Genomic DNA, 13,689 nt, shown 5'->3' on the forward strand with positions numbered 1-13,689 from the left:
CTGTCTAAATCTTGGATTTGTACTTTTTAACAGCAATACAAATTAAATGAAATTTAAAAGGAAATCTTTTTTATTTTACAATTTATATAGTTAGCTTATCACAAATACCCTCGTTTTATGATTAATAATAATAATAATAATAAAAATTAAAACTCATTTCTGAAGCCGAAAAACAGAAGTATAAAAATATCTAGACAACAGAACTAATTCAGAGACCTTATATTTTTTTAGGTTGTTTTCAAACCTCTTCTGAGCCATACAGGAATTCAGTCTCAAGACGCAGTGCCACTGTGCTATAGAATGTATTTCGGAGAGTATCTTTCATTCTCAGGGACTTTGGACTGTCTCAGGGCAGACATTGTTGATTCAGATACAACAAAAGAGAGAAAAAGCAAGAGAGCACGAAGGTATATTATTAAATAATTATTTTTAAATTACATATATATGTGTAAAAAGAAAAGGAGGACTTGTGGCACCTTAGAGACTAACCAATTTATTAGAGCATAAGCTTTCGTGAGCTACAGCTCACTTCTTCAGATGCATATCGTGGAAACTGCAGCAGGCTTTATATATACACAGAGAATATGAATACAGACTAACACGGCTGTTACTCTGAAACCTGTCATATATATGTGTAAGAGTACAGAAATTGCTTTTTCACCATTTCAAGTTCTGTTTTGACTTTCTGAAACACATCCTCACAGAATGGGAAAACAGTCTTTCATTAAGCTTTAATTTACTTTCACCTGGAAAAGCTACATCCAAATGATTTTGATATCTTCATATTTCACTTTTAGAAATATAGGTGCAACCTCAGAGACCCAGCTGCTTATTCAGGTTTGAGGTCTACAACAGAAAAGGCTGGAGAGAGGAGGTGGGGCTAAGGGGATGGGAGGTAGAGATGTTGACAAGGTTTAGGATGTTCCAATCCTGTAATGTAATTGTCATTTACTGAATAAAACTATATTACTTCTTTGTTTGCAAAACATCTTAGACAAAACTGGATGGTAAAATTGACAAATTACACATTTCATACAATAAAATATTGAACCAAAATGACTTTCACTTCTATTGTTTCTACTGTAGCCAATATATTGTATAATATTGGAAAACTATATAGTAAAAAATGAATAAACGATAATGCAGAGGTGGTCTCCTGAAGGAACTGAACGTTGTTATATTACTAGTTTATTGAACTTTTTATATAAAAGCTATTTAATGCTGGCCTTCTCTTTTTAAAAAATCCTTAACTTTTATCTTTTTTTTTTTTTTTTTTTTTTTTGGTTAGGCAAGGAGCTGTCAATCTTCCCCCACTTGAATTCAAACCAGCATTGATGTTGGAAACTTTTAGCATTAGTGCTGTTGTAATGGAGAAGTCAATGTGTACACCCCAAAACTCCACCAATGCCCTTTCTTTTCATGACCTGAACAAGCGTTACTATAATACTTTTCACTGTAATTTTACAATTTCCTGCCAGTCCATAAGCCAGCACGTAGATATGGCACTGGTTCGGCTTATTCATCAATTTAGTACAATGATAGATGATATTAAAGCTACACAGACGGACATCAAACTCAGCAGATACACTGCTGGGTCGGCCTCTCCAACACCTACCTTTAAAACCCGCAAACATAGAGACTTTCGCTCTTCTGACTTTAGCCGCAGCTCCCGAGGAAGCATTAATGGAGGCAGCAGAGTAAACAACACAAAGAACAAAAGAACCAATAATGAGAACAATAAAAAAGAATCTCGAAACAAGAATTCTCTTGGGAGATCAGAAAGAAGAACTTCTAAAGTATCCAGGAAGGGTTCAAAGGATGTGGTTGATCACATGACCATTCATATGGATGACTCAGATTCAATTACAGTGTCAGAACAGAGTGAGCCCTCTGCAGAGTGCTGGCAAAATATGTATAAACTGCTGAATTTTTATTCACTTATCTCTGATCCAACAGGGATTTTAGAAAAATCATCTGAAACTTTTGGGCCAACAGGTGAGATGTTTTAGGGTTGAAAATAATTTAATTTACATAGATTTTTGTAGTATTGGATTCTGATAGATTTTACAAATGGGAAGATTCTTTCCTAAATGATTTACTAAAAGTTGTCAATATTTGTGTAGTTCTGCTCAGAAAAATGACTGTAAAATGGAATTATTGAGTTCAGGTTGGCATCTTATTGGCTTCCAAACAAAATGTTTCCTGTTTGCAAGTAAACTTCTGATTTGCTAAGTGAGGGAAATCCATTTAATTGACAAATGATAATATCCATACTTCTCTACATGTAAATTCCATTATTACATTTCTTTTAATGTTATGTTTAAAGTGTTTAAAAGGAAACTTATCCACCAAAACTAAATTACTAGAGATTTCTGGCCATTAAACTGACCAGAAATATTAAGGAAATCTAATTAAAGATGAAATATTTCAAGGAGGCAAATTTCTCCTGTTTTTTTTTTTTTTAAATGGGGTTTACCTGTCTAAAATCTCTCACACCACTTTTTAAGTGAAGGGAGCTATGCCTAATAACTAGGCACAATGGCCGCTGCTCATTATGAAAGCTGATATCTAGTCACATAGGCATGCCAGTGTATTAAATACTCATTCTAGGCTGTAACATTCAGCAAATATTTTTAGTTCAAGGGGATCAGCAATTGTTAGCAGTACAATAATGAAATCATCTGTAGTTATAGTTATTATTTAATCTTTAATGACTTGGTTTTTGCTCAGTTGTGACAACGTTACTGGACTGATGTGAGTGACATACCAATGGTTAGCCAGAATGTCGCCGCCTTATACAGGAAATAATTCCTAGTTTCAAATACAAATTTAAATAGGTTTCACAGTAGATCATTTACTCAAGTTTTCACTGAATAATTGGTATATATTTGTGCAGGTGTTCGGAGCCCTACTGAACCTGCATGTAGAGTTGTGTTTGAGAATGAACAGGACAATAGCAGCTTGAGCAAGACACAGAGGAAGCGCAGTCTTGTTACTTCTGAACCTCAGCACGTGACTCTAATAGTTTTTGGAATAGGCATGGTGAATCGCACACACCTTGAAGCAGATATTGGTGGACTAACAATGGAATCAGAGCTGAAGAGGATTCATGGAAGTTTCACACTAAAAGAAAAAATGAAAGGTGGGAGAGGCTTTTCTTTGACTAGTAAACATCTTCCAGCCAGGCAACAGCAAATGTATGTAATTATGGTGTAAAAATACCTAAGTTTACATAAAATATTTCTTATGTAACATTTATTTAAAACTTCAAAAAACTGAAATATAATGAAAAAACTTTTAGAAAATGAAAGTGTAGCTTACATTTTTGCAACTTTCCTTCACCAGCTAGTGTTTAAATGTGAGGCTATTTAATACAATTATCAAACATTGTGACATTTACGTTAGCTTGTACTGTATTTTGGCAAGCAATTGACATATATGGAAGTATTTTACTATATTCCAGTATTTCTAAAGTATTTTCTCTTTCCTCTTAAAGATGTACTGCACCAAAAGATGACTGAGACCTGTGCCACTGCTCATATAGGTGGTGTTAACATTGTTCTGCTGGAGGGAATTACACCAAATATCCAGTGAGTGTGAAGCCAAAAACAATTTAAAAATAACAAAAACACATTTGTATAGAAATGGAGAATCAGCTGTATGTACAGAGAAACGTATGGGACTTGCTGTGGAGGCCGGGGCCCTGATCTTATAATGAGGTCTGAATCCATGCAGTCCCCTTTAAGTAAGTAGAGCTCTATGGGCAGCCATGTAGAGCTTGTTGTTGGAATGGGTCTCAAGTCTGGGTCCTAAAACTAATTTTTATACAGACACAGACAAGGTTTTTTAAACTAAAGCATAATTTTTTTGTTTCATGACAGCATTTATAGTGAGAGAGCCATTTTTCTTGTCCAGACAATATACAGTGCAAACATTTGTATTTGGAGTAAATCCTGCTTGCATTACATAAATAATTCCATAAAAGTTAATGAGACTATTTGTGTGAGTACAATGAACAGTATTTGGGCTATGGTGAACATACAGTCATCTATAATTATGGCCCCAATCAGTTAAACCCTTAGGTATATACTTAACTATACAGATATGAATACTCCTGTGGACTTCAGTAGGTCTACTCCCATTAGCAAAGGGTATGTGCAGAAGAGTTTGCAGGATCATTGCCTAAACAAATGAATGGTTGGATTGTGAAAAATGGTAGGAAATAGATCCACTGAATAAAAATATTTTTGCACAACATCATAGCTTTCTCCTGCCTTGTGTGTACACAATTTTCTCCTGCTTTGTGTGTACACAGTGACTCAATGACATTATGTGTATCTGCAGTTATTTCTATAATGTTTCTAATAATTACTTTTTAAAAGTTTGTAGAGTTCCTTGAATGGTACACAGAGGTTCTTAAATCAGAGTATTTAATCTTTTAATGCTGATTCTTCCCATATGAGATCTTCTTGCTTCATAAAGGATGAACTTTTTGACCCCTCATGTTGCATGGTCCTTTAAATTACTTTACCTCTATAAGGTCTGTTCTTTACCCCTATACAACTGACAAAATTTTAAAATATCACCTTTTACGCATGAACATCTAGAATGACTTGCTCAATGTCCATGCAGTTTGCACTTTTGCTATGTTCACAAACTTAGAAGTGCATGCTTGTTTTTCTTTCTTCCTTTCCATTTGAATCTCTTTATATTTGAGTTGCAGAGCACTACAAATAAAATTACAATTTTTCATAATGTAAAATCACTGTCACGCCGTTTCTCAATGTTAGTTGGGTAACCCTCAGTATGCTACTTTGGCCTTTAAAATATGCATAGTGATGAGATGACTAAGGAGACTGTCTCATGTGAAAAGTCACTCATGTCTCATTTTTAAAAATAATTCTTGTCAAGTTCTCTCCACTATATAAATTCTAACTAAATATTGCAATATTGTTTTCTGTACTAAAAACCTGTATTTTTGATATTGTCCATACCCAAATTGCTAAACATACATACATATTTAACAAGTGTGAATAAAAGCTCTGAACTGTCAGCCATGTAATACTTTAGATGATGGCTGAAATTAATGTTTCTGTTCAATGCAGTGTCTCTGATCTTGCACACAGAAAAATAGGGATGCAACAAAATGGGAAAAATTACTAAAGTTTCTAAAAACCAGTGTCAACTTGTTAAAATTTAATATATTTTTAGATAATTTGTCATATTGTGGGTTACATATATTTAACTAATTTTGCATGAATGTTTATTCTTTATTTGCTTTTTGTTTTTCTTGCTTTCTCTTCAATCTTCATCTGTAGACTGGAGGATTTTCCTACATCTCCTACAAGCACAGCCAAACAAGAGTTTCTGTATGTCATATTATTATGTTTAATGGACTTGCAATTAGCATTGTGTTGTGTAGTTAAAGGCTGCATTATTACTGTGTTTGAGTGTAGCCAGTTGCTGCTTCATAACGTTCTAGTTTAATAAACAATAAACTCTAAATTAGTTAGTATGGTCCACTAATTATATACTAAGAAAATTTATGGGTGTTCATTGAACAGTTTACCCTTTTGCCCAATTGTATGCACTGTGCTATAGTTGCTGAAGAACTAGACTGGTTCTAATAACTATTAAAGCCTAATTCTTTGGCCGTTCTTTACGCTGCTACTATATGTTTTAATGATATGAAATCGTGCTGATCCAGGTAAGAGAACAGGTTAATTAGACCATTCTTATCCCACTGTGGGCCTGCTCTTATTGATTTCACTGTGGATTTTTTGTCTTTACTTATCTTATTCTTGCATCTAATAATTCAATATTTGAAACTATAAGTACACATATTAGTTATCTTTAAAAGATACTGTTCTATTTAATACTTACAGAACTTCCAAATCCATTCCCTAACTTGCACATGTACAGGGGACCCTGTGCCCGTGAGTCTCCCCTTCCCATATAGAAATGGACTATGTTGTCTTCATGTTCACTTTCTCCCTTTCCCCTGCCCTCAGATCCAAAGAAGGTCTTCCACAACTCTGGGACTTCACACCAAGAAAAAAGGTTGGGGGTGGGAAGTAGGCTAGTGGTCAAAACTGTTAAGTTCTTGTCCCTCATTGACTCTGCAGACATCCGGGCAAAAATGTAGATGTGGGCAGAAACTGTATTTTCCAAAACAGCTACTTGGTGGGGAGTCCCTTCTTACCATTGATCAACCCCACATACCTTTGCGGGGACTCTGGGGCAACTACCGTATGCAGAAGTCTGTGGGCGTGAGGGGTGGGGATAATGCTGTGGGATACAGACTTGGCACAGAGCCTTCATGTAGATATCATCTGGCCTTCTGCTGATTTCTCCTTTCTAATCTCTCCCAAGTTCTGTTGTGTTTGGGGGCTGGCACTGTAGCCTGTTTGATGGTGAGGAAATCCTTCCCATCTTTTCCTTCTTCCTCCTTCTCCCGCCCAGTTTAACTGGTTCAGGAAGTACTGCAGAATGGAACCTTGGAGCAATTTTCTCCCCTTCAGCCTACTTCCACAGGTTTTCCCATAGAGCTATGAGTTCCTGTTTGCCAAATCACCTTCCAGCTGTTCCCTTTTAAAATGACAATCTATAGAACTGATCCAATACGACAAAAACTACTACTTGAATGAATTATTTGCTGAATAGCTGCAGTGTTTGTTTAATAACATTTGAATAATATTGAGCTAGCTCTAGTGCTATATATATTTTTTTTGTTAGATGTATAATGCTTGGAATGAATGAATAGGATGGTGTTTTAAGTGTTCTGAAGCCCTGCTTTCCATGTTGGTATTATCTTAGAGCAGACACTTATAGTAAGATACTTTAATTAAATGAAAAATTAAGTACTTGCCCAGGGAGCACAGTTAACTTAGTTGTTAGATATAAAGGAGGTCTAGATTTGTGAGTTTTGAGCTTCAAGTCTGGAACCAGTGAAATGTGGGTTTCTGTCATTTAATTTAATTACATTGGCTCTGTATTTGTTTTTGTGATTTCCTCCCCCTCCCCCCCGCCCCTTTCTGGTACATTAGCTTAATGTTTTTCTTTAAATTGTATTAGAAATACTGCTCATGTTTCAGCACCAAGACGGTGTACATTCAGATGTTGTTTTTAAACAGGGAATTTTTTTATCATAGAATCAAACAGTGAATATTTTAATGCTGACTATGACACTTTTTCAACAAATTGTGTAGTGGATGATTGCGTTGGCGTCTTGGCATAGATTGGGGAAACTGCTTCAATGTTCCTTCTTGCTGAGAGTTACACTGATGATGACTGAACAGCTAGTTGAGTCAATATTTTGAAACATTGATGTAAGGAATTTATTCTGGGCTGACTCGCATCCTTATGGTGCTGGAGTGTTGAGTGGTTGTGGGAAAGACATAGGTAGGGAACATAATTCTGTCCCCTGTTAATTTCTGCTTGGAATGAGATTTACAGGAACGCTAACATAAACAGAGCGGTATTTTTTTGTGTTGGCCACATGTGTTTTATATTTTTTAAAAGCTAGAACAAAACACACACATCCAATTTTGAAGGAAAGCATATTTGCCTAATACTGTTGTGAAAACATTAATGAACAAATTGGGACTTTTCCTCCTTGGAAGTGTGTCTTCCACATTTCTGTGAGAGTACCTTATAATAAAATTAAACAACCCTCTCTACCCCTGAATTTTAATCCATGACAATCTGGGTCCCTTAAAGCTGCTGCCTTCCTTCTAGCCATGGGATCCTGAACAAGAACTTGTTTCAACTCCCAGCAATATCTCTTCTTAATCTGATAACCTAGTGTTAGAACAGATGTTTGGAAGACCTGTGACTGAATTAGAGTGACACAGTTCTCTCCTGCTGTGAGCAGAAAAAACACTGCCTTTGTTGTACTCCCACCTCTTGGGTTCTTTGAGCTAGCTGGGCCTTTGGCATAGTGTTGGAGAATAACACTTGAAATAACTTTTAATTACTTTAACATTTCCCCTGGGAAGATAATCTACATAAATACTATGAGATCAGGTTGCCCAAATATTAAATCCCATTTTTCCTCTTAACTTTATCATTGTAATATTAATACTGTGAAGAATATTACAGTTATAACCCTTAGAGAAAATTGCTGCTCAAATCATCTGAGCTGAAAGTTGAAAATTTCATTCTATACTAATTGGCAAACTATGTTGCTAATATATTGCCTCTTCTAAATTATATTCCTATCATATGTATTAAACCCTAATAGTGTATGCCATAGTACTTGAAATCTTGTCTGAGTAAAATTCCAATAACTGACCACAAAGATGAGAAATAGTCATGGATTTGTTGTTCTTTATAACATGGTTGTTGAAGATGAAAAACACTGGTAGAATTACAAACACATAGTGCAATTGTGTTTCTTTCACAGCTGTATTATATGATGACACCTTTGAAATTAGTGTAGTTTGAAGTTTACATTTGTGAAGTTAGGGCTATTTAAACTTGAATATTCCTACACCAAAAAAGCAAATTGTTTGCTACATATTAACTGCAAATTGAGACAGAATCCTGTCCAGTAGTCTAGTAGTTGTTAAAATAAAGTCTCTCTGAGTAGCTGTCACTATAGAGGATTGTTTAAAATTCTTGAGGAAAAAATGAGGATGAAATAGGTGAGAGAGAATCACAATTGTGTTCATTGTATGTATAGTGTGTGTATGCAGTCTGTGTGTAGTCACAAATTATCTTATATTTCATTCTTATAATAGTTGAACAGACATTTTGCTATGCATGCCTTATAATTTTGTTAAATGTAATAAACAGCATAAACTGGATAGTTGCTTATACAGCATGTACTGCATCTGCGTGTGCATAAATAGAAACTAAGTAGGCATGTATATTGTTTATAAATTGCTAATACACATGTATTCATCTTAATACTCGATGATTCAGCTAATTTGTTGTTAAAAAGCTATGTCAGTGTATATATTTAAATATTTTGAGAAAAGGATGCAAATAACCATATTTTGTTGTTTGTTAGAACTGTAGTCAAATGCAGTATTGCCAAATCACAGGCTCTTTATAGTGCCCAACGAGGATTGAAAACAAATAACGCTGCAGTGTTGAAAGTGGGAGCTATCAGCATCAACATTCCTCAACACCCTGCCACTCTACACAGCATGATGGTGCGCAGTTCTCACCAGCTTTCCAAACAGATCTCAGACCTCATCAGGCAACCATCAACAGCGTAAGTTTTGCTTTATTTGCCATCCTGTATGGACCTATCTTACTTTCTATTCTCTTATGGGCTAATGCTGCTCTGTGGGAGAATCGGGCCAACACTGTATAATGAATGCATTAGGATATCTAATAGTTGTTTCTCGTATCTCTTCTTCTAAATAGCCCACAGCCTCCAAAAGAAGATGTTGCAACTCCATTGCCCTCTGAAAAGACACCAACAAGTGTTAATCAGACTCCAGTTGAAACCAATGAATTTCCACAGCTGCCAGAAGGCTTAGAGAAGAAGCCCATAGTTCTTAAATTCAGTGCCATGATAGATGGTATAGCTATTGGAGCAGCACTCTTGCCATCTCTAAAAGCAGAATATAAGATGGGAAGAATGAGAAGTCACGGAATGACAGGTAACCATGGGCGCTGACTCCGACGGAAAAATATTAGCGGATGCTAACACCCTCCGGTAGCCAAGCTCCCCTTCCTCTCCCCTGCCCTAGACTTGCCAGTGGCCCTGCCAATCAATTCCTCCTCCTCCCTCCCAGCGCCTGCCACCTGCAGTGGATCAGCTGTTCCACGGCGTGCAGCAGGCACTGGAAGGGAATGGGAGGAGCGGGGAAAGGGTGCGCTTAGGGGAGGGGGCAGAACAAGGAGGAGCGGGGGCAGGAAGAGGGGGACATAGTGGGGATTTGAGGGAAGTGGTGGAGTAGGGGCAGGACCTGGGGCTGAGTTGGGGTTGAGAAACCCCCAGGGACAGCTGGAAGCCAGTACTCCGTGAAACTTCGAAAAGATCACGGTCACTTTTTAATATTGATTTCACTAGAAAAGATCAAATGTGACATTATGGGTTCCTATTCAGTTTTATGGTAATTATACCTTTTTAATCCAGTTGCTCTTTGTTTTTCCTTGTGGCTATGAATTTATATGAACAGGTTAGTATGAGAGAATTTATATTAATAAGGAACCAGAATATAGTAAAAATCAATCCTGCAGATATGACTATTTAGTGTATTAAAATAAAATAGGAGGCTAGTTCCAGTAGATTTTCTTATAAAGATTAATTGCACAAGGCATAGGCCAGTGAGGACAGATACAAAGATCTGGAATTTTTGACCAAGTGGCTGCAACTTCATTAATTCCATAACAGGATAATTTCTCAGGCAACCTGTCCTAGCAGCAGTGAAACCAGAAAGAACATCAATGCTCCTACCTTCTTTCTATTGGCTGTGCATATCCTGAGCATCACTGTCCCAGGTCTTAACAACTCCCTGTCATAGTCTGTTTTACCCCAACGTTTATCATGGCTTGCAATCTAGAACAGCTTACTGCCTGGGAACCCCTGATCTCATAGTGATGGCTCAGGTTTTTCCACAAATCCAACCTCTTTTCCTGAGAAAACTGTGTTGATGCCTAATTCTTAAGGGAAGAATGGAGGCATCCCAAACCCGCCCAGGCTCTGTGATTTTTGGGAGAACCAATCACAACCATTATCTGCCTTGGTGGAAAGTGAGGTTTGAAACCTCTGCTGCCAGGACCTACTAGACAAAGCTGTGATTCTGTGAAATAAAAAGCATATTAATAAACCAAACAGAATTCATACTGATTCATCAAAAAGCACTGTTGTGTACGCTAACTGCAAACTGACCACATAATTTGCACACCAAGAGTGGAAAATATATGAACACCACATCTAGAAGCGTGAAAGTTACTGAAAGGTAAGTAACCCATTTCTCCAGTTAGGTGTCAACATGTACGTCATGTGCAAGAGATTGGAGTGTTTTGAATAGCAGTGTCTGTTAGGGCCATGCATGTGTTCTGTGCCACCGTGTGTTCCTGTGCAACAGCATAAAAGGCAGAGCAGCCAGGACCGTCCCTCAGTTCCTTGTTACTTCCTACGGCATCAAGACAGAACCTAACAAGTATCTGACCCAGTACTCCTGTGAGCTCCAAAACCTGTGTTTTTGTGCCTATTGCTACCCCTTATGATGGATTCTAAGCAGTCAGATTTGAAACCCTACCTATCCTGTGACTGCCTCATCCCCCTCATAAATGGACACAGTTGATGATTTTTCTTCTTGGGACAGAGCCACATCCTGGACAGGTGTTCTGTGTGCCAGTTGTCTCCTTAAAGATTCTCAAGTCCAGGTACGCTTGGCTCAAATTACAGTTGATAGAGAAGTCCAAGCTTTTGACCTTGAGGAGATGCTAACAGCTACACTGGAGTCAAATCAGTTTTGGCCAGCACTTCCACCAAAATCTAAGGCCAGAGAGAGGAGGGAACTGAAGAAAGTCAGTGTTGAGACTGCTGATGCCAATCTCAGCACTGCCAACTTCAGCACCAACAGGTCTGGCGCCTAGTCCCCTGGCACCGAAGAATGACTACAGGAGGCAAGGCAGGATGGAGTACAAACATAGTTCCAAGCATTATGTGGACTCCACGTGCCACTCTTCCAAAGACAAAGCCACCAAACTCTTTATGATTTCCAAATTGGAGGAGGCCAGCTGGTCAGTCAGTGTGGCACATGGGGATGAAGGCCCGGTGCTGACCTTGTTACTGGGCATGGCAACTGGCACCAGTAGCTGAACCTGTCAAGGATTAGTGTTCCACACCAAAGCAGAGGCTTGCACTGAGGCCTACACCACTCTTTGGCCCTCCATTTGAGGAAGCATACCTCTCATCACCTTCTTCGACCTACTCATTCTCACTGTCTCAGGTAGAGATCACTCTCACCTACCATCAGAGAGTGTTGTGACCCTAAGCAGGGTTCTGGAGGCTATCCATTTTGAGCTCCACTTCTAAGGAGATGTGAATGGCACTGGATCAGACAACATCAACCCAGTCATTACCTCTGTAGCTTACTGCTCTGTCTGTATTGGCCATATTGGGACCCACTGTTGCATATGTCCCAGAGCAGATCCCCCTCCCATGCCTCAAGGAGGAAATCCTACTCCCCAGCAGCATCAATAGATGGCCACCCAGAGGCTGACATCGGCATCTAGGAGTAGACAATAATGAAGGGAGAGTAACAATATCAATCCCCATCTCAGGAATCCTCATTGTTGCCAGATGAAGTGGTGGCAATTGTCCCAGTGCCTGTGGTTGATGACACTGGCTTTCCAGGACCTCCTGTCCTAAATCACAGAGACTCTGGATGTTGAAACCACACTAACCTAGGAGAGGTCTCTTAAGCTCTTTGATATACTGAGGTCAACACCCCTGGCCATGTTTGTCTTCATGATCAACAAAGACATACTTACACTGGTAAAGGGTCTGTGGCAGACCTCTGCCATTCTGCCCCCTACATCTAACTGAGTGGAAGAGAGGTACCAGGTGCTTCCAAAGCACTTTGAACACTTGTGCATACACCCAAATGCTGTCTCTGATCATGTTGGCAGTCCAAGAAAAGTCTGGGCCACAAAAGGACCCTGAATAAAGCTCAACTTCTTCAGGATATATTCCTCCGCTTCATTGCAACTTTGCATTACAAATTACCTGGCCATGTTCTGATCCATGTCCACTTGTACAGCCACCGTTTAACCTTCTTACACTCTCCGTCAGTTTCTTCCTGTTTTTCTGTAGGATTTTGAACAAGAAGAGGGAGGCTTTCCCAGATGAGTAAGTTACATACGAAGGAGGAGGACATCATTCAACTCCCAGAGCAAACAGCCTGAATATCCTCCATGGAGAAGATCTTGATGCTCCACGAGATGGCCATCTTTGTCCTTTGTTCACCATGCACAGTCACAGAGTCAGCACGTGTGATGGGAGTATTTGGCTCTAATGTGGCTCCCGTCAAAAGCCTGCCAGCACTTTAAGGAACTGTCTTGCCCCTCTCCAACACTCTTGGCCCTGGTCTACACTAGGACTTTAGGTCAAATTTAGCAGCGTTAAATCGATGTAAACCTGCACCCGTCCACACGATGAAGCCCTTTTTTCCCTGACTTAAAGGGCTCTTAAAATCGATTTCCTTACTCCACCCCTGACAAGTGGATTAGCGCTTAAATTGGCCTTGCTGGGTCGAATTTGGAGTACTGTGGACACAATTCAACGGTATTGGCCTCCGGGAGCTATCCCAGAGTGCTCTATTGTGACCGCTGTGGACAGCACTCTCAACTCAGATGCACTGGCCAGGTAGACAGGAAAAGAACTGCGAACTTTTGAATCTCATTTCCGGAGACTGTGGGATAGCTACCCACAGTGCAACACTCCGGAAGTCGACGCTTGCCTCGGTACTGTGGAAGCACTCCGCCGAGTTAATGCACTTCATGCACTTAGAGCATTTTTTGTGGGAACACACACACTCGAATATATAAAACCGATTTCTAAAAAAACGACTTTTATAAATTCGACCTAATTTTGTAGTGTAGACATACCCTTGGTCTACTGTCACAACAGACAAGTGGGTATGGACATTTTGCCTATGACTACCCTATTCATTTCCACAGTTGACCCTCCCCCCCCCCAGCCCAGTTGCTCTTCACAAG

General features: G+C 38.9%; 1 protein-coding gene across 16 annotated transcripts in view; it reads left to right on the plus strand.

Annotated features, from left to right (window-relative positions):
• Positions 1-13,689, plus strand: part of BLTP1 (bridge-like lipid transfer protein family member 1) — a 246,531-nt gene that overhangs the window by 164,530 nt on the left and 68,312 nt on the right. For 14 of the 16 annotated variants that reach the window (XM_073341054.2, XM_073341048.2, XM_073341041.2 and 11 more), the window contains 7 exons: positions 232-407; positions 1,289-1,995; positions 2,897-3,142; positions 3,497-3,590; positions 5,319-5,369; positions 9,014-9,220; positions 9,376-9,614. In XM_073341054.2, the coding sequence (XP_073197155.1) occupies positions 232-407; positions 1,289-1,995; positions 2,897-3,142; positions 3,497-3,590; positions 5,319-5,369; positions 9,014-9,220; positions 9,376-9,614 (1,720 nt within the window). The remainder of the gene's footprint in view (positions 1-231; positions 408-1,288; positions 1,996-2,896; positions 3,143-3,496; positions 3,591-5,318; positions 5,370-9,013; positions 9,221-9,375; positions 9,615-13,689) is intronic. The other 2 variants (XM_073341044.2, XM_078852477.1) reach the window with 1 other exon arrangement.

The sequence above is a fragment of the Lepidochelys kempii genome, chromosome 4, assembly GCF_965140285.1.
Source record: "Lepidochelys kempii isolate rLepKem1 chromosome 4, rLepKem1.hap1, whole genome shotgun sequence".
NCBI classification, from domain to species: Eukaryota; Metazoa; Chordata; order Testudines; family Cheloniidae; genus Lepidochelys; species Lepidochelys kempii.